General features: G+C 39.5%; 2 protein-coding genes across 3 annotated transcripts; one reads left to right on the top strand and one right to left on the bottom strand.

The window, feature by feature from the left end:
- Positions 1-4,765: 4,765 nt before the first annotated feature.
- alg2 (ALG2 alpha-1,3/1,6-mannosyltransferase) lies at positions 4,766-14,007 on the bottom strand. 2 transcript variants are annotated; one of them, XM_057834826.1, is made up of 5 exons: positions 13,896-14,007; positions 12,205-12,376; positions 11,987-12,124; positions 9,233-9,400; positions 4,766-5,860 (listed from the first exon to the last, which is right to left on the bottom strand). In XM_057834826.1, the coding sequence occupies exons 1-5, from the start codon at positions 13,964-13,966 to the stop codon at positions 5,120-5,122; spliced, it is 1,290 nt and encodes a 429-aa protein (XP_057690809.1). In that variant the 5' UTR covers positions 13,967-14,007; the 3' UTR covers positions 4,766-5,119. The 2 variants fall into 2 exon arrangements, with proteins under 2 accessions (XP_057690809.1, XP_057690810.1); XM_057834827.1 differs by lacking the exon at positions 13,896-14,007 and adding an exon at positions 12,622-12,783.
- Positions 13,057-25,491, top strand: sec61b (SEC61 translocon subunit beta). Its single transcript, XM_057834828.1, has 4 exons — positions 13,057-13,210; positions 13,569-13,666; positions 21,718-21,822; positions 24,344-25,491. The coding sequence occupies exons 1-4, from the start codon at positions 13,208-13,210 to the stop codon at positions 24,429-24,431; spliced, it is 294 nt and encodes a 97-aa protein (XP_057690811.1). The 5' UTR covers positions 13,057-13,207; the 3' UTR covers positions 24,432-25,491.
- The last annotated feature ends 1,308 nt before the right edge of the window (positions 25,492-26,799 follow it).

The following is a 26,799-nucleotide window of genomic DNA, read 5'->3' as shown; positions in this document are numbered from 1 at the left end:
TAATGGCAGCCATGGAGTTAACTGAGACACTATTATGATGGAAGATTTTGGTAGCAACTTGTTGGTTCTTTATTGTTGTCGTTTTTTTTTTTTTAAACATTGACACCTTTTTAAAACGATATCTCGATTTTTGGAATGAGCATAGCATTTTGGGATGCAAAATATCACGATATATCACCAATCGATATTTTGTCACATCCCTAACAGGGATGTCCCGATCCGATGATGTGATCGGAAATCGGGCCAATCGAGCCATTTTTCAGGAATGAATCGGGTAAATAGGGTCACATTTTCAATTAAAAAAATATATTGATGTTTTTCTGCGTCATGCTCGTACAGCCTCTCACTCTCTCTACTGCTGCTTTTCTTGGTCAACAGTGTAGATGGAGTTTGCTACTTACAGTCAACGTTGATTGACAGGTTTGTAGCTTTGATCTGGCGAGTGAAAGGCTCTGTAGCGCTACGACCAAAGGCACAAATGTGTCAATCATCGTTTCGTCAATGCCATGTGGCATTTTTTTTTGCCATGTGGCAAAATTCCATGTGGCATATTTGATTGCCATGTGGCAAAATTGATTTTGCCATGTGGCATTTTTTTTGCCATAAGGCAAAATTGATTTTGCTGTGTGGCATTTATTTTTTGCATGCGTGCATAGCCGTCAATGACATAGGCTTACTTGGGTGTCATTTGAATGTCAATGCACTTCCATTGGTAAGTGGATGGCCAAAAATCACAGCTACACGTTTCTCTGCCATTTAAAATTAATGGAAAATTTGGACGTCCATAGCTGTCACTGGCAAAGCCTGAGTTGGGTGCCAGTTGAATGTCAATGCACTGTAATGTAAAGTGAAGGGTCAAAAATCACAGCCACACGTTTTTCCGCAATTTAAAATGAATGAAAAATTTGGACGTGCATAGCCATCAATGGCATGGCGTGCAAAACTGCCATATACCCCCCAAAAATGCCACACCCCCCCTCAAAAAAATGCTACAAACCAAAATCCATTTTGCCACATAGGCTACCAAAAAAATGCCACATGTCAAAATCAATTTTGCCACATGGCAAAAAAAATGCCACATGGCAAAATCCATTTTGCCACATGGCAAATACCACTTTTGGTTCTCACTGTTCCTCAAAATATTATGTTTTATACTCCACAACACTCCTAGAAAAGGCGGAAGAGGAAATACTGTGAAGAGTACAGTAACATGTTAGGAGCTTTTGTTCAACTAATGCAAAAATATGTTATCGGGACATCCCTAATAGGGTGGCAAAAGGTGAGTTTAAATGGCTATACAACAACTAGTATAAGTACCCTACAGTATATGTGAAAGATGTTGTGCAAATTATTAAATTTTGCATATAACAAATTTCGTAGACTCCTGATAATGGACAAAATAATGTTTAAACCAAAAAAATGATGCCACCCATAAGCACAGTCATTTTAAATAATAAGATAGACTTGCATTGATTGCAATGGTATCACGAGGGAGGGCGGGCAGGCAAACTGGGCTACTTACATTTGTTTGGTTAAAATAGTAACAGCAATGATAGAACGTCTGCCCCCGCTAAGGGCGGCCACTTCATGGAAATAATGACTTTGATTCACAATTTTCTCCACTATTGCACAAAAGAAAAATGAAATTCTGCTTTATCAATTTATTAAACAAGATTCTTTCCACTGGGATGCAGATGAGGGGTTTCCAACCCGGGCCTCATGGGCAGAGATTGGTGCAGGTTTTTTGTTCCAACCGATCCAAAATAGAATTTCACCAATGAAATATCTGCTGAAACAAGTAGCACCTGACTGCAATGAACTTATTACACTTTTAAGTAGGAGTAGGAACCTCTCGGTACCTCACGATACGATACGGTTTGCGATACAAAGCTCACGATAAAGATGATCTGACGATATTGCGATGCAACGATTATCGATACATTTGTCAGGAAATTATTCTAGGATATTCTAAAAACAACTAATAAACAGAAAAACAAGCTTCTGCCGTGAATTGGAATGAGTTTATCACTAGTAGACGTCCAATCTATTTGAACTGGGAGGGTGGCAGCGAATGAACATTCGTTCATTTGCTGCCATCCCTCCCACTTCAAACGGATCGAACGTCTATAGCCGTCAGTAGCAGCCAATGCCAGGCAATGAGGTAATTTTGGGCCATTTAAGGTCATTTACCTGTTGATTTTCAGTTACTTCCTGTTGATTAGGGGGTATTTTATGGGTCAGCTCCTGTTCATTTTGTGTTAGAGAACAGGAAGTGAACTGGGAATCACCCAAACGATAGATTGGGTGTCGAGCACTGTCAAGGCAGCCTTAGAGTTAACTGAGACACCACTATGGTGGAAGATTTCGGTAGCAACTTGTTGGTTCCTTTTTTTTTTTTTTTTTATTAAAGACATTGACACCTTTTTAAAATGATATCTCGATTCTTGCAGGAGCATATTGATAACCTTTTGGGATACAAAGTATCACGATATATCACCATTTCGATTTTTTGTCACACCCCTACTTTTAACACATCAGATTGGTGAAAAGTTGTCCTCTTGCTCAGTTGGGATGAAAACCTGCACCCACTGCGGCCCTTTGTGGAATAGTTCGAACCCCCCTTTGGATATATCTGCTTGGACCATGTTGAAGTAGTGGCGCAAAGGGCCTAATGTGATCTTGGTGAGTTTGAGCAGGTCTGGTTCTTTCACCGTCAATGGCAGACAATCCCTTGGCATAAATTTGCTACTCATCTGCTGCTTAATCTCGTCTCGTGAGACGAATTTGATCATCTCAAATTTATCTCATTCTCTGCTTGTTTCTGAGTTTGTGCTCCTAAGGGTACCCTTAGGAGAAAGTGATGAGTCAAAATGAGCAAAGACATCATTGAGACAAAGGAGACTGATTTGAGAAAACCAGATTTGAGCAATATTTGAGAAGGGAAATTCTCTTAATTAAAAATGGAGTAATGCTTGTACAGCACCGTTCAGGCACTCAAAGCACTTTGACACTACATCCTTAATTGACTTCATCAGGACAGAGAGTTGAACTCACAACCTCTGGGTTAAGAAACAATTTCTCTACTACTGAGCCACACATGGGTTCAGGTGCACTGTGCTTGATGTGATGAGAAAGATCAATGGAAAGCAACTTCAGAAAGAGCATGTAGCAGCGATGAAGAAAATTTATTATATTTTGGTTCATTTAATAATTTATACGTATATTTCTTTGATATTTCAAAAAAAAAAAAAAAAACTTCCAAATCACACACGTTGCCTGTGAGCCAGTAGTTTTAGCGAGACATCGTCAGCGAGCGTGTTGCCTGTTTTGATTACGTCATCAAACAAGAGGACTAAGGTTCTTCACACTATTTTGCGGTAAACTTTCGGTCTTCGAAACCAAAAACCGATAATGCATTTGTAGCGGCCGATAGTTTTCGGCGCCGAATTTTCGGTCACATCTCTAATTTTTACAGTGAACAACAGGAACCAAATGAACCGGATGTTATTTAATTATTTGACCAATTATAATATTTTCTTGGGATGTTGACATGAGATGAATTAAGATGTGATTAACCATGTTAAGAGCAGACACTACTCCTTCTTACAATGAAAGAATCTTGAAAACCCAAAATGAGCAATTGCAGACCCGAAAGAGATCAAATTGAGAAATATTTGTGACTGGCACAATATAAGGTTGCGCCGCGAGATCAGTAAATGAGGCTTTGAGGTAAGTTGAAGGAATAAAATACTTTGCTCATCCATATTTTACTGAGACATTACTGAGATCGTGACTCCAAGTAAGGAGATAAAATTGAGACACATTTGAGATTGACACAAGTACTCATAGTTGTCTCTTGGTGAGATCCTGAAAGGTGACAACTGTGAGACTATTGAAAAATCGTGCCAGTAGAACTACTCTCAAAACCTTCCCATGTAATGCTCACGATGAGACTTACTTCTCATGAGACAAATTTGAGAAAGCTGAGAAACCACTCTGGTCTCAATTATTGCTAATTCATTTCTCAGAGATGTAAATGAGACATGAACAAGATCTCATCTTCAATTTTGCTTTGCTATGGGATAATTTAAACTTTAAAGGGACAAACTATAAATAAGCATCATGTAAAAGATGGTTGCTCAGAATATCTCTCTACCTCTGATCACACAGACTATCTTCAAAACACAGACCGTTAAAGCAACGTAAAGGTGTCCTTTTAATATATTGTTTTTTGTTTTTTTTCAGATTCCCTTTCCGAAAAATAACGGATATCACTCTGAGACAACAGAAACTCTCGAAATGATAATGCAACAGTGTATGGAGACAGAAAGCTGACTTCCCACATCTGCGTATTTCCCATACTAATAAGCACCATAAAACCCTTAACTGCGTGACAGCCTTTCAAATATGCGCTCAGAGTAAAGGACATACTTTGCCAGCTCCCCAAACCCCAATAAAGATGGACAAAAACTTTGCAACAAAGCGGCTGGAGAAACTTTTTGTGTGGTCGAGTTTATTAAGACTTGTGGAATGTCAATAAGAACGTCTCTATACAGTAGAAGGGCGGAGGAGGCTGTTGCGCAGACACGGTGACCTTCTTCTATTCTCCTCCTTGATAATGACCCAGACAGCGGCATGCTGTCCATGAGCCAGACCTCTAATGAAGCCAAACACTCTCTATCATCTGCTAATAACCTCCGCGCAGTAGCAAGAGTCACGGAGCAGGACAGCGTCTTTGGAATAAAAGCTCTGGGCAGACAGGAAGTGGAGGAAAGCATCCAGTTTATTGATTTAAGACTGTGCGTACGGCCTGCGTTCCCTCACTAATACAGATGGCTGCTGAGCCCAAAATGGGAAGAAACATTTCACTGTATTAATCAATATTTTTTGGTTGCCGTGCCACATGTACACAAGCCAACATAGTATAGAAACACTTTATTTTCTTCATAATTGGTATAGAGGTCTGTTCCTCAGCAACGTTTCCACAATAACATTGATGAATTGTCCTCTTAAATCTTCATACAGTAATACTGCAACCACCCGATACTTCACACAGACACAAAGTCAGCTTCCCGCTCCCCAACCAGCACCCCCCCTGAAAAAAAATTCACTCTCAGTGTCACTGGCTTAGGGTGACAACGTACCCGTGGAGCTGTTGTGAAAAAGCCTCAAGTGAGAATTTATCTTGCACCCTCTTCCTGCCAGCTTGTCCCATGTCCCTGCGCAGCTGCGGCTCCACGACAAGCCTCTGCATGGCCTTAGAGAAGGCCTCGGCCGTGGGCTCGCACAGGAAGCCTGTTTCGCCATCTGCCACGCTCTCCAGAGGCCCCCCGGAGTTGACGGCGATAACGGGGCAACAGCAGTACATGGCCTCAACGGGAACGATCCCAAAATGCTCCCTGCTCGGTGTATAGAGTACGGCGTGGCTGCCCCGCAGCAGCGCCACCTTGACGGAGTCCGAGGGAGAGCGCAAGAAAGTGACGCAGTCCTCTACGTGGAGTTGAGATGCCAGCTCTTTCAGCTCGCCATAGTGCTCCACGTTCTCGCTCACCCGGTCGTCATAGCCCCCTGCCACCACCAGGTGAACGCCCGCCCGCCGGCCCGGAGGAAGGATGCTCCTCAGAGCCGCCATAGCCCGCAGTGCCAGTCCCAGGTTCTTCTTTCGCTCGTATCGGTTGAGCGAGAGGAACAGGTGGGAGGTTTCCTCAGGGAGCAGCCCCCACAACCCTTGCGATTCAGTGGGCGGCTGGTCAAAGGTGCATGTGTTGAGGGAGGGATAGAGGACGTCTGTTTGGATCCCTTTAAGACTCTGAAAGGTCTCCCTGAAGACTCCTGCGGTGAACTGGCTGTTCACCAGAATCTACATACAAGTAAAGTAATATTAGAACTTTGAACAAGTGCACAGTGGTACCTTGCCTTAAAAGCGGCCCACTTTATCAGTTATGGTCATTTTTTGCTGAGTGAGTCAAGCCAAAATTTTACTTAGGAGCACACTACAGAAACACCGCTTCTTAAATTCAGTGCAGGAAAACGCAATAAAGGTAGTGTGATACAGTCGAATGCGGGCAAGGAGAGCAACAGTCAATAATGCAGAACGTGACATACGAAGACAACGCTAGTGAAAAGCTATAGTAAGCCATGATCCGTGCCCAACCGCTTAAGTGCAAATTGAGAGACAGCGAGAATGAAAAGTGGTATTTGGCATGTGGCAAAATGTATTTTGGCATGTAGCACTTTTTTTGCCATGTGGATTTTTTTGTTTTTTGGTACATGGCAAAAAAATTTGATTTTGCCATGTGGCAAAATGTATTTTGGCATGTGGCAAAATGTATTTTGCCATGTGGCAAAATGTATTTTGCCATGTGGCATTTTTTTGGCATGTAGCAAAATGGATTTTGGTATGTGGCATTTTTGGGTATGTGGAAAAATGTATTTTGGTTTGTGGCCTTTTTTTTTGTATAAGGCGTTTTATTTTTTGTGTTTAGAATTTTTGCAGACCACACATGTCAAAATTTTCAATTCATTTTAAATGGCAGAAAAACATGTGTGGCTGTGATTTTTGACCATACACTTTACATTACAATGCAGTGACATTCAACTGGCACCCAAATAAGGCTATGCCATTGATGGCTATGAACGTCTAAATTTTTCATTGATTTTTTTTTTTTTTTTTAAACCTGTCCTGTTCAGCTGTTTGACACGGAGAATGGAAGTCTAAGTGTTTGGATAGTCTGAACAGTTTTAATGTTTCACATTGAGAGTATGACATACTCCCATTGTGATCATTCAACATACCTCGTTTATTATGACAAAGCAGCAAACAGGGAGGGTTAATGGGGGAGCAGAAGAATCGAAAAGAAACAATAAAAGAAAAAGAAAAAAAACACAAACAACAACAAGAAATACATTGAACGCCTACACTAACTATGAATATGTTGGTGCTATGGTCAGCTTGATGCATTTCTGGTTGACACCATGTGGGGAGCCCGTTGAACAGGGAAAGAAGGGGAGGGGTGTGGGGGAGTTTATATGCTAAGTTATTGGGAGGGGTGGAGTGTACACAAATCAGCTCTGTGATGTAGAACCCAGTAACCGTGTGAATCCCTTGTGAGTATAAGCCCATTGGCAACCGACCCTACGCCGCCCTATCGCCAAAATTTTCATTGATTTTAAATGGCAGAAAAACGTGTGGTTGTGATTTTTGACCATACACTTTACATTAAAGCGCATTGTCATTCAACTGGCACCCAAATAAGGCTCTGCCATTGACGGCTATGAACGTCCAAATTTTTCATTGATTTTAAATGGCAGAAAACCGTGTGGATGTGATTTTTGACCAAACACTTTACATTACAGTGCATTGACATTCAACAGCTACCCAAGTAAGGCTATGCCATTGACGGATATAAACATCCAAATTTTCCATTCATTTTGAATGGCAGAAAAAAGTGTGGTAGTGATTTTTGACCATACACTTTACATTGCAGGACATTGACAATCAACTGACACCCAAGTAAAGCCATGCCATTACATAACAAAACAAAAAAATGTCACATGGAAAAAAAAATGCCATAATCCATTTTGCCAGATACCAACAGAAAAAAATACCAAAAAGCTAAAAAAATGCCACATCCCAAAATAAATTTTGCCAAATGGCAAAAAAATGCCACATGGCAGAATCAATTTTGCCACATACCAAATACCACTTTTCGTTCTCAGCCTTGCTGTGCAAATTTGCAAACCAACTGGCCAAATTGATTTGAGCTCGTGAAGGCTCACACTAGGCCATGCCCTTTAAAGGGACATCTCAACACATAGCATGTGTGTGACTTTCAGCTTACTTAAATTTTATAAATCCAGTTTATTATACAGGTAGCCCTCAGGTTACGACGGACCTGACTTATGCGATTTCGACTGTATGATGCTTGCGTCTGGTCGTCTTTTTTTTTTTTAAATGTGGACTTTTGTTGCATGCTTTTATTTTAGGACAGGAAGCGAACGCATGTAAAGACGCCCGCCCACTCCACACACGCAGTGCATGCACACACAGAGCAGCCGAGTTGCAGAGCCTGCGCGCACATTTGTTGCTTGTGAAGCATCCAGAGGTAACGGCTGTATATAAGCCATTTTGTACTGTTTATTGTGCGGTTTCAATTGTTGGGGAATACTTGGGGCCAGTTTATGCATTTTTTTTTTTTTTTTGATGATGTGCGGTCGCTAACTGATACATGCTAATTGTTTGTTATTGCTGTATCAGCAGCTAATTGTAAATGCAAATTTGAATTGCTGTTATTGAAGATGAGACTGATTTAATTTCATTTTATTTTAGTTCATTCTGCAAGTGTTGATGTCATGAGTAGCTGAATAAAGTCAGCAAACCACACGGACATCTGACATCGTCATTTCGGAGCTTAGGTTACTGTCTAGCTAAGACTTAGCTCCAACGTCTTGACGAAGACAGTACAATGACGTATATTTTGGATACTTTTTATGGGTTAATTCTGATTTACGTGGAAATCCGGGTTACATCACGAGAGCAGGAACGGAACTTGTTCGTAAACCGGGGACTACCTGTATTCTGTTTTAATATAATATAATGTGATGTGATATAATAAAATATATATATGACATGTTTAGGTAAAATGTTTTCCTCATTAACTCATTCGGTGCCGCTACAACAAAAATGTAATTTGTATTGTCTTTATTTTGTGTCACACTTGTGGCATTGACAATAACAGCAAATCACTACTATCCCATTGAGGGCAGTCAGTCTGTCACTATCCAAAAATTTAGAATGGACTACTAGTTACTCTGTCATTCTTGTTTCCTATTGATTAATTTGATGATATATTAGTAGTCACTTAATGATATAACTGTCACGCTGCTAATTATTCTAGTTCCTTGAGCTATGTGTTGCACTTAAAGATAAATGACAAACCTATTAGGTCCCAAACATTAATTTTTCAAAATATGTGAAGAGTAATTTTAATTTGGATTCAAAATGTTGTTCTGACTATACAGACCAAAACGTCTTATATTTTCCATTACAACTTTACATTTTCTCCATTTGCATTGTTCGTTTAATTTATAGCTAAGCAATTTTTGGTTTTTCTTATCTAAAACACTTTACTTTCTATACATATGGCTCATGTATTATTTTATTTATCAATTTATTTAAGACAGATGAACATGAGTGCAATAGTTTCTCTTTTTTTAACCTTTCGTTACGTACCATATCAGCCATGCCAGTGGTGTGCTCCTCCAGAAAGTCGATGGGAGCACGGTAAAGCTTTTTGATTGATGATTTTCTTTGAGTCAACAGCTGGTCTGGAAAGTGACAGTAGAACAAAACTTTCTTTCTGTGACGGGCCAGTCTCAACACTGGAATACACACGGACACCTAAGGTGGGATCGAAAACAACAACAACATATAACTTAGTTAAAATTTTAAGCACAACTCATCAAACAGTTTCTAAGCACTCATCACAAAAAAAAAAAAACTACAATGAAAGGCTCATTTAAATACAGACTGTGCCTGTGATCCACCAATAACAGGGTTTCTATAGGGAACAGCAAATATTATGTAATGCTTTTTAATGCCAGTTTAAACAAATTTAATGTCAATGCACAACTGCAGATAGTTTCATTCACACAATTTGCAAGTAGAGTTGTCCCATAATGACTTTTTAACCGATATCCCGATATTGTCCAACTCCAAAAGTCCTATACCGATATCGATAAAGATACCTGCGGTCGTGGACTTAAAGGGGAACTTCAGAATTTTTGACATTAGGCTTAATCTTTGAGTTACCGGGGGTTTAATTAGTCTGTGGAGTTGATTCCAACAAATTCCGTGCAGTTAGTCGGTTATTTGTTAGTTTCATTTCAGGGCTCCGGAGTGGCTAAGCTGGCATGAGTCAATGGTCCCATCTGAACATGTCAATAAAAAAACGATAGTAACAGATTTAACATAGTAAAATAAATTCAAAATGCAGATCATTATTCCAATTACCCATGCGACCAAAACAATGTCAAACCTAACTGCTGTAATTCATTTCAATCTGTAGGACCATTTTTTTTTTTAGATGCGTAATGCGACCATAATAGAGAGGAGTGCTTCGGCCACTCATGCGCAGTCTGCTGGGGAGTGCCTTTCCCCCAAAAAATACATAAAATCAGCAGTGGAAAAAAAACGATGTGGTATCAGTCCGCCCAGCTTGCCTAGACAGCCTGTTCCCTGTAGAGCTGCTGGATTATCACTGTTGATGTTCATACTACAATTATTGAAATGCAAAGGTTAGTTTTAATAACTTTATTCTGAAAACATAGCCAACACTATTGATTGCATGGTTCATCTTTGATTGTCATGCGTGCATATGTTGTTTTTATTGGTATACTAAGCAGACACCATTGACTCGCGCTAGCTTAGCCACCCCAGAGCCCTGAAATTAACAGATAACAAACAAACTGCACAGAATTTGTTGAAATCAACTCCACCAACTGATTAAACACCTGCTTGCTCGAAGATTAAGCCTTATGTCAAAAATTCTGAACTTCCCCTTTAACATATTATGGCTTATTGTACTGTTATTCGCCACTGGATACTTTATTAATGATAAATGTAACAACTTCAAGATTTGCCAAATAGGCATTCTGTGAAAAATAAGACCAACTTAAACTGAATTTATGGCAAAAGTCCCTATATTGCACCACTATATTAGTGGTTGAAATCCAAATAGTGCAAACATCAGATTTTATAGATCAAGTCCAAGTACAAAGTGCCGATAAGGCACTGCCATATCACCTACGGCTCACACAGTGCTTCTGGCTCAAAATAACAACAAAGGCACACTGCTTCTGTACAGTGAATGAGGTATGGAATGACTCTATAGTTCATTATTATTGTTCACTTAATTTTTGCACCATGAATGCAAATGGTCTGCTCAAATAACAAATCCCAAGCATTTTAGTTTGGAGACATCTAATGGTCAATATGCATAACTACTGTGCTAAGCTGTGACCAGCCCTTAAACAAAGGCCGAATGCGACATTCACTTTGAAGGCAACATGCACATTGGGCCAAAACCAACAATGAAAAACCGATGTTGATATTATCCGATTATCATTTAAAATGAGTTATTGCCCAATATTATCAGGTAGCCGATAAGATCAATACGGGATAAGAGAGCCGATACTATCTTATGTTCTTTTATACTGGCTACCCGATAATATTAGACAACACTAATAAACAATGTAAAAAAAAGTTTTTGTAATCGTCAAGTTTACATAATTTTTAATGCTTTAAACGTTTAGTTTAATGCTTTTAAAGGCCTGTATTTTGACAAAATCCATGACTTTTAGGGCGCGTTCACACTAGCACTGCTTGGTCCTTTAATGCTTTTTAATGACACGTGTAAACCCTCAATAAACTAGCTTTTACATGAACATAAACTAGGCAAGTGCCGATATGAGATTCTGACGGTACGATAACTAAAAGCCAAAATATCACTGTATTTCAATTACAGCTCTAAAATGTGTTACTTTGAGATAGCTGGGTTAAAAAATCCATTGAACAGGATTTAAAAAAAAAAAAAAAATAGAAAAAACTGAAATATTCTAAATGAAATTAAAATAAATGCAGTCCTTCAGGTGAGCCTACGCCCACAGCTCAACATTATTACCATCAGAACAAAAAAATTGAATTATTTTCCATAAAAAGTACTTCTGTATGACTCGTATCATGTTTACAATATACAAACGCTCTCTTTCTCAACTCAGACAGTTGCCAGAGAGAAAAAAAAAACATGTTTTACCACCGCTTGACACACTAAACACACTGGAGTTAACTCTCGTAGCTGATTGGAAACGTTATTGCCAGTTTTACTAAACTTTGATTTTGTATAAATGCGTACTCGCCACGTCTACGTCAAACCTTCTAAAATGAACGTTTAGACAGAGAAAAAGAGGTTAAATGAAAATGTCTCACCTGATCACAGAAGATGACATCATACTCCAGTCCGCTGAGGAACACCAAGTAGACTGCCACATAAATCATTCTCAGGTAAGCACAAAGGGCATGGAGGTAACCCAAAACACTGGTAGGCAACCAGTCTCCCACACAAAGCTGTTGGAAGAATAATAATACAAAATTAAATATTTGCATTCTAAAAGCGTACTTAGCTGCATTCGTGCATATTTGCTCACCACAGGTAGGTCTGGGTCAAGGGTTTCAGAGAAACAGTGCGAGGGGTCATAATGGGCAGTCATGATTTGGACATTACATCCCTTCGATTTAAGGGCAACTGCTGCATCAACAACCAGACGCTCTGCTCCACCTATACCGAGGTCTGGATGCAGAAACACCACCCGCACCATCCTGGTCATCAGAGACAGAAAAAGCAATTGAGAATGATTATACAGTTTTCCAACACAGACCAGCACTTCAAAGAAAAATGCATTCGCCGCCTGTTAATTATGACTACTTTAAATCAGAGTGGGAATATAAAATGTCATCAATACCAGTGTTGCACATACTGCTAAAAAATACATGTTTTTACTAAGCGAACCCTTCGACAAAATAGTCTAATGTTTCACTTAAATAGAAAACATTATAGCGATTACCTTATGCTATCTTGTCCAAGTTTTGAGACCAGTTACCGTGCTCTCGTCGTTGCTGGTGACCAGAACTTTTCTCGTGAAACTCAAACGCGTAACTGTCATAGTGGCTCTACATTGTTATCTCAAACAGGGCAAGCCGTACTTCCTGATTTGAGCCAAAATGGCGCCAGCTTCCCGGTTGACAATCAATTGTCTCGTAGAAGACACGTCATTCAAAGAGTTGGGTGGTCCTTTTTTTGCCTGTGTATACAAACGAATCTTTGCTTATGTTAAAAAATGTTAGGCAGTTAATTATATTTTTTAAAATATATACTGATATAAATGACCAATTATGGTTGTTTAATGTGTTATTTATTTTCTAAACTTTATACCAAATGCTATCTCTTTAACAGGCATATTTTTAGGAGACTATACGGGTCCTAGAATTTTGCAGTCGTGTCCTTTTTAGACAAGCGTCAGCTTTGCGGCTCTCTTCTTGAGTTTTGACCACTCCATTCATGAACTGACAGCCCTTCTTTTCAAGTGGACATCGTCACTATTGCGAGAGCACCTCGGGGACTCGATTCGTACGAAGACAAATAGATCAAAAATGGTAAGCCTGTAAACGATTGGTGCGTTTCCACTGAAAACAAGCGACGTAAGTTGGCGTTTCGCTCATTCTCACGCCTATTAGCCTTAGCTTAACATTGTGGACGTGGCTTTTCCAACAACAGAATAGAGCAGTCATAACTTTTGACTAAACACTAGATGACAGTATTTTATGATAATGAAATGCACATGATACGTATGCAAGAGGATATTGTGTAAATAAACATTTAGATTGACTAGAAATACATTTAGCTAATGGTCAGTAGCTTTACAGTCAGTTATTTTCCCCTTACAGTAATAAAATCTTTCACCCAGTGTAATGGATTGTATAGTGAATGATAGTGAAACTGTCTTTCTCTCAGCCTGGACCAGCTGTGAGTGCAACCAATGTTGGAGCTTCAAGCCGTTCCCCCAGCAAGACTGTGGCTCCCCGTGCAGCGGGCTCCACTGTCAGACAGAGGTATACGAAGCATCTCGACATAAAGGACTAACTAAATGAACAGTAACCACATAAAGCATGATCATAAGATCTAACATGATTGTGGAAGCAGACATGTGAATAGCACGTGTAATCCTAGCTCTTAGAAATAACAAAGAAAGACTTCAGGCTTAATTTTAGTTTAGCTTGTATCTATTTTTCTTAAAGCAATGAGGGACTAACATTACCTTCCTCAGTATAGACAAGTTACCTGAGCAAAACATGGGCAGCGCCATCTTTGACATTTTCTGCGACGGATTTCAGGTTTAGACAGAACAACATGACGTGCGGTCAAATTGAGCAGTGTGTGGACACAGTTAAAACTGCAAAATCAAACTAAAGAAACACACGGAATCTCCAAAAATGGATTCAGCACGACGTAGATCAGGGGTGCCCAATCCCGGTCCTCGAGAGCCCCTATCCAGCTTGTTTTCCGTGTCTCCCTTCTGCAACACACCTGAATCAAATGATCAGCTCATCAGCAAGCTCCGCAGCAGCCTGATAACAATCCTGATTAGTTGATTCAGGTGTGTTGGAGGAGGGAGACATGGAAAACAAGCTGGATGGGGCTCTCGAGGACTGGGATTGGGCACCCCTGATGTAGATGATGCTCTGAGACTTTCTGTGTTGCGCGTTTCTTCTTATCACTTCGTTGATCGTTCGTGGACAAAATTCTAACAATCTGTGCAGCCTGTGTTAACATGAAGTGTAGATTGATACTCCGGCCACTTGATTGACCAAAATGAGGCAAAATTACAAATAATATTACAGTTGCCAATACAGAAGGGCTGACACGGATTGTCACAAAGAAATACTACAAAGTATTTTTTATCTGGTTATAGCTATGGTATTATGAGTTCATCACACACATACATATAAACACAAATAGTATGTCATTCTTTTTTATTGCAGATATTGATCGAATTTAAAACATTTGGACAACATGATTTCATTTGTTGTTTTACTTAAAACAATTGGTGCATGTGCAAAAACAGGTCAATAAATCACAATTTATAAAAATATTAGTAAAATATTAATGAAGGTGGAGCATAAGTCAAGCCTTCCATCAAAGTAGAATGCACGTAGTCTCGACATACTAGTCCTTCTAAAAAAATTAGCATATTGTGATAAAGTTCATTATTTTCTGTAATGTACTGATAAACATTAAGCTTTCATATATTTTAGATTCATTACACAGAACAGAAGTAGTTCAAGCCTTTTATTGTTTTAATATTGATGATTTTGGCAAAAAAAGTCAAGAAAAGGTAAAAATCCCTATCTAAAAAAATGGCATATTTCATCCGACCAGAACAAAAAAGTGTTTTTTAATACAAAAAAAGTCAACCTTCAATTAATTATATCAGCTATGCACTCAATACTTGGTCGGGAATCCTTTTGCAGAAATGACTGCTTCAATGCGGCGTGGCATGGAGGCAATCAGCCTGTGGGACTGCTGAGGTGTTATTGAGGCCCAGGATGCTTCGATAGCAGGCTTAAAGTGCTTGTGACACGAAAAAGCATGTTTATTTCATAATACACGCGGTATTTTACGCTCCTGAATGATATGGACCGCTTGGATGTGTGTGGAAGCGATCGCTATATTTATTTAGTTTTTTGAATCCCGCGCCAGGAAAATGAGTGATTTCCGGCTTCGGTCTCGCATTGAGGAGGAGGGCGCTGTGACGTGTACGGTAGAAGACGTCCTCTTCACGCTACAGTGTACTGTTGTGTATGAGGACGAAGGATTCAGCTGATTTTGCGGATTAATACTTTTATTTTTTGCATCACGCCAGCCAAACGGCTGCAGAAAAATCATTCTGTATGCGGGAGAGGCGTATGCGCCTTTTTGGAGTTTCAAAAGGTTCCCATTCACCGTGGATATTTACTGTGGGACCATTGGACTTACAAGGAAGTGAGTAAACATCTTGTTTTGTATTATGTCAAATACGAATACAGTGATTACAAAGTAAACACTATAAAATTCCTTTAAATAAAGGACTACTTACGTTTGATCATTGATAGGCATGTAAAAAGCTATCCTCACGCTCATTAGCAGTTAGCACGTTAGCTACACAACAATTCCAGCCACCCTCCTCCAGGGAACGAACTGTAAATTGCTCTCCGCCGGGCGGTTTGCCGATCCGCAAAGAAACTCGACAACCGGGTCGTCATGTCAAATAATCCAGGCTAGTTATGTGTGATTTTCCACTTCGAAGACTTTGAAACATCCCTCGGTTCGGGTTAGCATGTCGGCTAGCTGTCACTCCTTCTGGTCTGTTTACATTCTCCGAAGCCGGGGAAGGGAAATGACATATGTCCGATTTAGGTGTCATAAAATATCGTTCGGCAGGTGTGACAGTAAAGGTAAAGTCGACTGTTTTGACCATTATGGAGTAATTTTGCCATGTCGTCTTGAATAAATGGATTTTTATTATTTGATATTCCATTTAGCACAAGATTGTTATTTGTCATGACCATGCCATTTATTTAGCAATTGGGGAAAGTACTTGGGTAAAAAGAATATCCTGTAAAAATATTGAAGTAAAGAGACAGAAACAATGACATTTTGCCGCTCTCTTCGTCGCGTTTTCCTCATTGTGAATAGTTCCCCCTCGACGGGCTGACTGGTCCTTCTCAAGCCATTTATATAGCTATTGGGGAAAAATACTTGGATAAAAAGAATATCCTGTAAAAATATTGAAGTAAAGAGACAGAAACAATGACATTTTGCCGCTCTTTTCGTCGCGTTTTCCTCATTGTGAATAGTTCCCCCTCGACGGGCTGACTGATCCTTCTCAAGCCATTTATATAGCTATTGGGGAAAATACTTGGATAAAAAGAATATCCTGTAAAAATATTGGGAGTAGAGAGACTGAAACAATGACATTTTGCAGCTCTCTTCGTCTCGTTTTCCTCGTTCTGAACAATTCTCCCTCAATGGGCTGAATAGTAAAACCGATGAGCCTAGTCTACCGCTGACGTCATCCACCTGTTGGGGACGCTAAAGCCCTATAATTGTAGGCGTGGCTAACCGGCAGATTAAAAGACTAATTTCTCGTCATCTGCGCTTTGCTAAATTGTTGTATATGGTCGAATCGTCTCAAAATATGATTCTAATTCACATAATAATGCCATTTAAGACTTTTTTTCTGGTGTCGTATGCTCTTTAAACTCATCCACAATGTTGGGTCTGGTGTCTCTCAACTTCCTCTTCACAATATCCCACAGATTCTCTATGGGGTTCAGGTCAGGAGAGTTGGCAGGCCAATTGAACACAGTAAAGCCATGGTCAGTAAACCATTTACCAGTGGTTTTGGCACTGTGAGCAGGTGCCAGGTCGTACTGAAAAATGAAATCTTCATTTCCATAAAGCTTTTCAGCAGATGGAAGCATGAAGTGCTCCAAAATCTCCTGATAGCTAGCTGCATTGACCCTGCCCTTGATAAAACACAGAAGATCAACTCCAGCAGCTGACATGGCACCCCAGATCATCACTTGCCACGTTTACATGGAGCCAAATATTCCAATTACAATCGGAATATTTGTTCAAACCGAATAAATGTGTTCCATATAAACACCTCATTCGGAATGAACAGGCCCAAACCGAATGGAATTTCATTCCGATTCACAGGGGTGGAATATTCCTTTTCCCAAACCGATTAGAAGTAAAATTATATCATGTAAACAGGGAAGCGGAATGGTGTCTGGTTGCGTTCTTTCTGCACATGCTCCGTACTGACGTGGTGACGTCACTTTGTGACGTAAGTAACGTCACTTGCAACATGGCTTCCAAGCACAGCGCACCTAATTGGAGTCCGGCGGAAAGATTGTATTTAATTCAAACTTTAAAAGAATTGAATATAATTGCTCGCTTAGACGGGCGTAAAACGAGGAACAGTGAACTATTTTAAAAAAAGTTCACGAGAGGTTACACGAAGCCGGAATAGACCGGAGCATTGACCAGATTAGAAACCTGTGGAAAACCGGCTACTACAAGGCAAAAGAGCAAAACAGCAGAAGCGGATACGACCCCACAAACACAACAAGTGGGTTAAAGTTAAAACAGCAGCACTCCGACGATCGATCTCCATGTTTTGCAACGTGACGCTTTGTTTTGATTAATCTGCGCGTGTCAGACGGCAGTTGTCAAACGTCCTTTCGGAATAAAGGCAGTCACATGTAAACGCTGGATCGGAATAGATGAAGTGACATGTAAACAGCTGATCTGAAATTTCCATTCGGAATGATTTGAATCGGTATGAATAAAAGTCAGCATGTAAACGTGGCTACTGACTGTGGGTACTTGACACTGGACTTCAGGCATTTTGGCATTTCATTCTCCCCAGTCTTCTTCTTCCTGCAAACTCTTCGACCTTGATTTCCGAATGACATCCAAAATTTGCTTTCATCTGAAAAAAGTACTTTGGACCACTGAGCAACAGTCCAGTGCTGCTTCTCTGTAGCCTAGGTCAGGTGCTTCTGCAGCTGTTTCAGGTTCAAAAGTGGCTTGACCTGGTGAATGCGGCACCTGTAGCCCATTTCCAGCACACGCCTGTGCACGGTGGCTCTGGATGTTTCTTCTCCAGACTCGGTCCACTGTTTCTGCAGGTCCCCCAAGGTCTGGAATCGGCCCTTCTCCACAATCTTTCTCAGAGTGGAGTCACCTCTTCTGGTTGTGCAGCGTTTCCTGCCACACTTTTTCCTTCCCACAGACTTCCCACTGAGGTGCCTTGATACAGCACTCTTGGAACAGCCTATTCGCTTAGAAATTTCTTTCTGTGTCTTAGCCTCTTGCTTGAGGGTGTCAGTGATGGGCTTCTGGACAGCAGTCAGGCCGGCAGTCTTGCCCATGATTGCGGTTTTGAGTAATGAACCAGGCTGGGAGTTTTTAAAAGCCTCAGGTATCTTTCACAGGGGTTTTGAGTTAATTGGTTGATTCAGATGATTAGGTTAGTAGCTTCTTTAGACTACCTTTTAATGATTTGCTAATTTTTTTTGATCGGAATTTTTTTGTTTTTCTTGACTTTTTTTGCCCAAATCATCAATATTAAAACAATAAAAGGCTTGAACTGCTTCAGGTGTGTGTAATGAATCTAAAATATATTAAAGTAATGTTTATCAGTACATTACAGAAAATAATGAAATTTATCCCAATATGCCAATTTTTTGAGATGGACCAGTAAGTGCTGTTGAGGCACATAGTTGTCTTCCCTTGCCTGTTTTCCACCTGTAAACAAATGGACAAAAACTTGTAACATTTGCATTTATTGTATGCATTTAGGGTAAGAAACCCATGTATGACTTGTAGTAGATGAGTGTTTTTCTATTTCTTTCTCGTCGTATACCTAGCTTTAGGACAGCTAATGACGTCTCTGCTGTGACGCAAAATGCAGAATTGTTGTCAAATTGAACATAACTGTGTCATACTACAGTGCTGATTAGCAACAGGCTAGCAGTAGATAGCATGTGTTTTCACCACACCAGTACAATAGTTATAGTAAATAATATTAAACATCATCATAATTACAATTATTGGAAGAACAATATCAAAGACAAGTCGTTTCATGCGCAAGATTTTAGCTTTAGTATTTATGGAGCACCGGCCACATGAAAATGCAGGGATAGGAAGAACATACCTTCCATAACATGGCGGCAACCTGGATACATAAACACCAGGTCTTTTTGGTGGCACAGGCTCTGATCCACATCTGCCTTCATGAACATGTTGTCCTCCCATGTCGTGATGACGGCAGATGTATGCGGTATTTCCAAATTGTCTTTTCTTAAGGAATTTTGACGAGTGATGCCACTCCATCTCCACTGTTTTGGTCCATCTCCACTGTTTTGGTTCGAGAACGTGGATAACGGAAAACGCCAGCAGAAGTGCGGAAGTAAAATGGAAGTACCTCTGAAACTTGTCTATATATTGAATTCGCTGGATCCTCGTCAGATAGTTGTATCCACTATTGGACTGAACGAATTTTAAAACATAATAATCGCTACTTGTTTGCCAGATTATGTGATTGTGGTTATTTTCACAATTTTCTTACCGTTTCATGGACAGTGGTCACTCCAATGGACAGCTATTCAAAGTTGACACTTAAAATATTTCACCCTTTATAAAGAAAGTGACTATTTTTGGTCTTTTATGTTTTAATTTTATTTATGACACTCAAGAACTTTAACCCTACTCACCGGTCGAAGCACCAAACAACACTCTATATAAAGTTTATTTTGTTTCTCAATAGTATTTAATAGTGGTGTCAACAATAATCGATGCGGCGATGCATCCCGATGCGGGGCATGGACGATTCGATTCGATGCGGGCAACAAGCCGAATCGATTCAGCGCATTTTAAAATATATAAGTACATTCAAAAATCTTCCCTGCGCAATTCCGGTGATGCAACGGATTTGGTTTCCCCATTTGTATTATTATTCTCATGTTTCATTTTTTACACACCGCATAACTCTTGTCAAGTTTCCCACCAACCTCGTAACAGCCAAAATGTCTCCAGATGTCTGCTTTCAATGTCTTTGATGCATCAATAATCTTTCTCGCTCCCTCTTTCTCCACTTCAGCCATTGTTATGTTATGTCCTATCTCTTAGAGGTTAGATCTAGTGCCCGAAACCGATTAACATTTTGAGCCCGACCCGAACGGGCCCAAAATGTTAAGCATTCACGTTGGGGTCGGGTCAGGTCGGGTCGCCGCACCGGACTAATAAATTATATTTTAAAAAATGGGATAAAACCGAGAGCAGGCTCTCTGTATCGTGCATTTGCTTGTGCACGCACATGAACGCCGTGGCCTGGATGTTTTTTTTTTTTTTGTTTTTTTTTTAAACTTTCCCAGTGTTATTTCGTTGTGTAAATGCTTTTACAATGATCTTGAAAATATGTAGACTATTTAAACATTAAGAAAACTTGCATTTTTTTCTGCCAACTGAGAATTCGTTACGAAAGACTTTTATTTATGCACACAAATGCAGCACAGCATTTAACTCATTTCATGCCATTTATGCAATAGACGTCTAATTCATTATATGGAAGAGTGGCCATGAATGCTCATGTTTTCAGTGCCTCTGACTGCGCAAGACGTCCAATCCATTTTGACTGGAAGGGGGCAAATGGACGTGAAACCTCCCAGTCAAAATGGTTAATTTCTTCCTTACTGTAAGGGTGTTTAAAATAAAAAATAAATTTAAAAAAAAAAAAAAAAAACTGGTGTTAAGGTTGGGTAAGGGTTAAGATTGGACAACTAATTGTAAAGTAATACATTCCTCTGAAAATTAAATTTCTAGTTTGAAACATTTAAAAATAATAATAATTATTATTATTATGGCTTTTTGATTGTTATATTTGAATTTTATTCTTGTAGGATTCCAATTTTGGCAGTCATGTCACGTTTAGAAGAATAAAATTGCGATGTTTTCAGTTTTTGTGCAACTTTACTCTCCTAAGTTTATGACACTTTCAATACAATTGCAACTTACAGTATGTAAAATTTGAACATTGTGCTTTAACAAATGTTAGTTTTACATATTTCTTATAAAGTTGTTTAAGAGAGTAATATTATCATGTTATTCTCTTTAAGGCATTTTGTTGTAATATCACAATTTATTTTGAAGAATTGTAATATTTTATTTATAATACCATTTTATTTTTTTATAATTGTCATTTGCAGTTGTAATGGTAAACATTTTATTGTTGAATATCAAATTCTTTAAATTCAAAGCGTTTTTGCTAATCATGCAACTTTTGTACATAGTACAACAATAAATTAGTAATAATATAGGCTTCTAAAATTAAGATAACCCTAAAGTGTCCCCTTTTTACACAAATTGATTCTACTTAAACTTATTTTCATCATACCCAATGTTAGTTTCTGAATATAATTGCTTTTTCCTCTTAATTACAACTTCATTCATTTTTGTAGTTTTAACATGGCCCTAAAATAATTTGGCTACATAAAACAATAAATGGGTGGAAGTTGAATGATAGACTTCTACACATGCTTTTTGTGTTGTACAGGAAAGCGACGAGCAGTGGTACCCGCAGTGGCGGCAGGGCCACTGGATCGGCTGGCACTGGTGGAATGTGGCGCTTTTACACTGAAGACTCGCCGGGTCTCAAAGTGTAAGTCATTTGCCATAAACGCTGCGAAGTAATGAATAAAAGCTGTTCACCTGCAATGTTTATGCATCACTCAGGGTTAAAAGAAGGTGGAAATTGGGCCGAAGTCTCATATAAGTTTCTATCCTCTCCCTAATAGCCTTCCCCATCCTCCCCATTATTAAAAAAGCATCCCATCTCTTGGTCGCATGCGGCGACTGATCGATGGCACAGCGCTGCTTATCGAGTGTGTGTCTCGGACGTGGAAGGGAGGGCACACTCCTCGTACGCCGCTGTATATCGAGTGCGCGTTTGTTCCCGCGTTAGACGGCGCTCGCGGAGCTTCATTAAAGGATCCACTCCGAAAGGTCAACTCAATTACAGCCTTCTGACGGGAGGGTGGGTGGATGAGGTGGTTGGCATGGCGATGCACCCCTCCTCCTCGCTCGGTCCCTCCTTCAGAGATGAGAGCCCCTCCTGGTGTCGGTGGCTCATCAATAAAATGTGCCGCCTCTCTAGAAGAGACTCTGGTGCACTTGAAAACTAATGAGAAAGCACTTGAAAGTTCACAGTCAACACATTTGTTTGCATGGTCGCCACTCTCCAATGATACGCTCAACATACACTCGGAGGATAGGCACTTTGCTTTTAGTTCAGTAAGTTAACTCAATGCCTGCCATTGACGAGACTAGAAATCCAATTCTTTTGGACTGGGAGGGGCTAGCAGCGTTCCAAATGGATTGCATTTCTATCGCTTTTAATGTTTCGAATATAACGATTTTAGGTAGACATAACTTAAATTCTTAACTAACGTATACAGGTAGTCCCCGTGTTAAGACGTACCCGACTTTCGTGATTTCGACTTTACAACGCCGCAGTTTCATCTGCCATTTTGTCTCCAGTCGTTTTTGTTTATTTAGTCGCGTAAATGTTATCCTATTGTACCTCACAGTATCTTTTTTTTTTTTTTTTTATTAATATGACTGATCTGCGTTTTGGCGAAATGTGGACTTTATTATAATGTTGACTTTTGTTTTGTGATACATGCTTTTATTTTGGCGCAGGAAGCGTAGAGCAGGTAGTACTTCCGCATGCGAGTAAGAGCGCATGTACACACGAAGAAGAGCACACACGAGGAAGAGCGCATTTGCTCCTACGAAGAAGTCACGCAGTCGAGAGGGAGAGAGAAGGGAAAGATTACAACTTGGCTCCAACGTCTTGGCGAGGATAGTACAATAATGTATAATACATGCTTTTGGATAGTTATTGAGATTTAGTGGTACTTAAAGGGTTAATTCCGATTTACACAGAAATTGGGGTTACGGCGCCACCGTAGGAACAGAACTTGTTCGCAACCCGGGGACTACCCGTACCTGCTTGTGTAGTCCTAACTCATTTTATCAAGTTAATATTGGGAACTTAAAATTTTGAGTTGTTACACTTAACAGAAGTTCAATTTACTTAAAATGTTGATCAGATGAAACTACTTAATCCAATTTACTTAGAATATTGAGTTTTAATCAGTAACTTGACTTTTTCACTTTTATTTTACCATCAAAGATGACTTTTTTTTTTTTTTGGTTTTCCAAACTCATGTTTCAAGTTAATACGGTCAACCCCAACATTTTGAGTCGTAACCAATGTTGTTAATAACGGCGTTAGAATATAACGGCATTAATTTTTTCAGTAGTGAGTAATCTAATTACTTGGCAACGGCGTTACTGTTACTGAGGCGGTAAAGGCGTGCGTTACTATGTTGGTTGAATGACGCGAGAAAAGTCTGAGAGAGACGGACTCACGGAGACGAGAGAGCAGAGCAGGAGTGGTGAGGAGGCAAGGGAGTTTTGACGCCATTGCCAATGCGATACTAGGTGGCTCCAATAATACCTGACTGTAGCCCATAGGCTACAAACTACGCCCACATGATGCTACGGTAGATATCACTATTATATATAGAACTAAATGCAAATGACAGACACGGCGGCATTAGCAACATGTATAAAGAACTAGATGCGTTAGTAAACAGCCGCCATCTTAAAGCAGTAGACTTCTCTGGAAGGCTCGGTTGTAGAGAACCTTCCTAGCGAACCTAAGTAACTTTTTATCTAAAATGCTCCTAAATCGGCAAAATCTGGACTTAAATCTATCTTTAAATGATGAAACGGTTTTAAAACTACACATGTCGAAACTACACAAGGGAACTAATACAATAACGGGAGCAATTTTAACAACTTTAACGGTTGATTCACAACATTAAATGACTTCCAAATATAGCAAAGGTTACTATGTAGGTATCGCAATATCCGCAATACCCCTGTGTCTAGTTAAATTTAGGGTAAAGAAGTAACTAATTGCTCTTACATTCAGGTAACTGAGTTACTAACGCAATTACTTTTTGGGAGAAGTAATTTGTAACTGTAATTAATTACGTTTTTAAAAGTAAGATTAATCGCCTAGCCTAATGTATCTTGCGTCACATCGGATAATCGCTGTACTATCGCGGACAAAATGTTGGATTATGAGTTCCTGTATATCTTCGTTACAGTGGGCCAGTACCTGTGCTGGTGATGAGTCTGCTCTTCATTGCCTCCGTCTTCATGCTTCACATCTGGGGTAAATACACCCGCTCTTAAGCAACAGCCTGACGACGTCTGACCTCCCGCGCCTCGCCGCCATCTTAACACATCGGAGCAGGACCAAACCCCAGATGTCCCCTACCCGTCCCTCACACTTTTCCACCCAACTGTACAAAGCATATAAACTGGATTTTTATGCAGGACATTTTGAACAATTGTGTTTCTGTCATCGCTGCGCAAACACTGTGCAGCAGTGCTCAAGAACAATTCAATTGATTTCAGGCAACCCCAGAAATGCCTTTTAATACATTCATGGACAGCATTTTTCCCTTTGTTGAAACTGTAGATAATGAAGACAAGCAATGGATTCCGTAAAAGAAAAATAAAGTTCAATGAACTATATGAATTAAGTTCAAAAGGGATGGTAAGAAGTCATGGAAACTTCAAATCCTACCTATAATATTAAACATATTGTTCACTAGCAAGACTCACTTTTGTTAATTTATGTTGGAAGTTTATCATCAAAAAACATGAAATAAATGACGAAAGTGTCAACTGTTCAGAACACAACTACGTTAGTACGTTTTACGTAATACAATTTGTACAAAATGTGACTTTTATTGTACAATTAAAAAAAAAAAAAAGTGAATTGTCTTTCTGATTCAATCTGTTGGGTTTCAGAAGCTCCAGTCTTTCACTAAATTGAAATAATTCTTTTGACTCAAAGCTAAGGGACAATTTAGGGAAAAACTAATGAAAGTTGATGAATCCCTTCTATCAACTCAATAGTTGTCATTGACAATGATGAGAGGTTCAATAAAATTTAACTGCAAGGGCTGGGCAGCGATCACCGTAACCTCCCAGATGAAATGGATTGAACGTATATCGCCGTCAATGGCGGTAAATTAATAGATTATAAAACAGACTGCCTTGATAGTCATGAGCCTGTTTCAAAATTTTTGTAATTCCTAAATGCACAAGTTAATAAATATACTTTTCCGGCCTGCGGGTGGCGCTGCAGACTACTCTCTGACCTTCACTTGTTAATACTGTACACATAAGCGCAGCCGTGGACACTTTTGATTTTGACTGATCTGCTAATAAACCGTTTTATGAACTTTCTCGTCATGTTCAAAAGTTTTTAAAACCCCATTGATCTATTCGTAAATAACCGGTGTTAACGTTTTAAGATAAATTACTTTTTTTTGTTCTTTAAAACTGATTTAGAAAAATTTTGGTGTGCAATTTTCTGATGGTGAATAAAACTATCACAGTTTTCCTCAATTAGTTTAACTTTTAGAAATAGGGTTGCACATAAAACACTCAGTGTTTTCACTTGTCAGTGCACCCGTGATAGAACACACTTAGGGTGTTCCCACTCTATGTAGGAAAAGCAGAATAGAAAAAAGGCGTAAAAAATTTGAACTGAAAAACAAAATTTGACATTATTTTCAGATTTAGCAAAGCAAAAATCCAGTCCTTAATATTTTTTAAGGCATAATCATTGCCATAGGGTTGCAGAGGGACAGTAGGGACATAACACTACCAACTTTTCAAGATGCTGAAATTGTTCCTGTCAACTTTTAAGCCACCTTGCATTATATAATGAGTTCAGTTATATCGGTAATTTAGATTGTTTTCCCATATATTGTAAGGATAGACTAGACCTTACAATTATTAATTGAATCATTTTCATTATATTCACTTACATTCATCCCTATTCACTTGCTGAATGTACCGGTCCATTTTTTTCCCCCTCAAACACACGTTTGATTGGCTGATGACTTGACTGCCCGCCCACTCCTCCCGCCACACAGACGCACACTCACACAACCCCGCTGACAGAAATATAATATGCCGCCTCCTCCACCCCCTTCGAAGAGTAGGGACATTAGAAGTTTGTTTTTTTTTGCTAGTGCAAGCCACAGTATTTAACGTAAAAAGACGTCAATGTTGTGGAGATGGGGGAAACACCACTAATTTTGCTACTAAAAGTCCTACCTGTATCAGAGTTGGCATAGCATTAATCTGTGTGAACCTAGTAACTTGCAAAACTACTTCGGTCAAGCCAGCCTCCACAAGGAACAACAAAGTCAAGCTAGCCATACCTCATTTGGAAAAATGTTTGCATTATGTGCATTACCGTGATGCAGCGCGGTCCTCTTCAGAGGGACACTGACATGAAAAAAAAAAATATGTGAAACAAAATCACTCATCAGAATTTCATGAGAGTACTTTGGTTCGAGTCTTGGGGTAGTCTAGGATGCCTAAGATGTAGATCAGTCCTTGGATATCTCATATTATCATATATCAGATTTTTTCCTAAATCACTTTTATATCACAATGCTTTAATTTGAGTCTAGGGGTGCTCCAGTGTCCCCCAGAAGTTGAGCCATTTTTGGATAGCTCCCCATTTTTTTTAAAA

Source organism: Corythoichthys intestinalis, chromosome 4 (assembly GCF_030265065.1).
Source record: "Corythoichthys intestinalis isolate RoL2023-P3 chromosome 4, ASM3026506v1, whole genome shotgun sequence".
Lineage (NCBI taxonomy): Eukaryota > Metazoa > Chordata > Actinopteri > Syngnathiformes > Syngnathidae > Corythoichthys > Corythoichthys intestinalis.
Note: the sequence above shows the minus strand (reverse complement) of the source record. Positions and strands in the feature narration are given on the sequence as shown.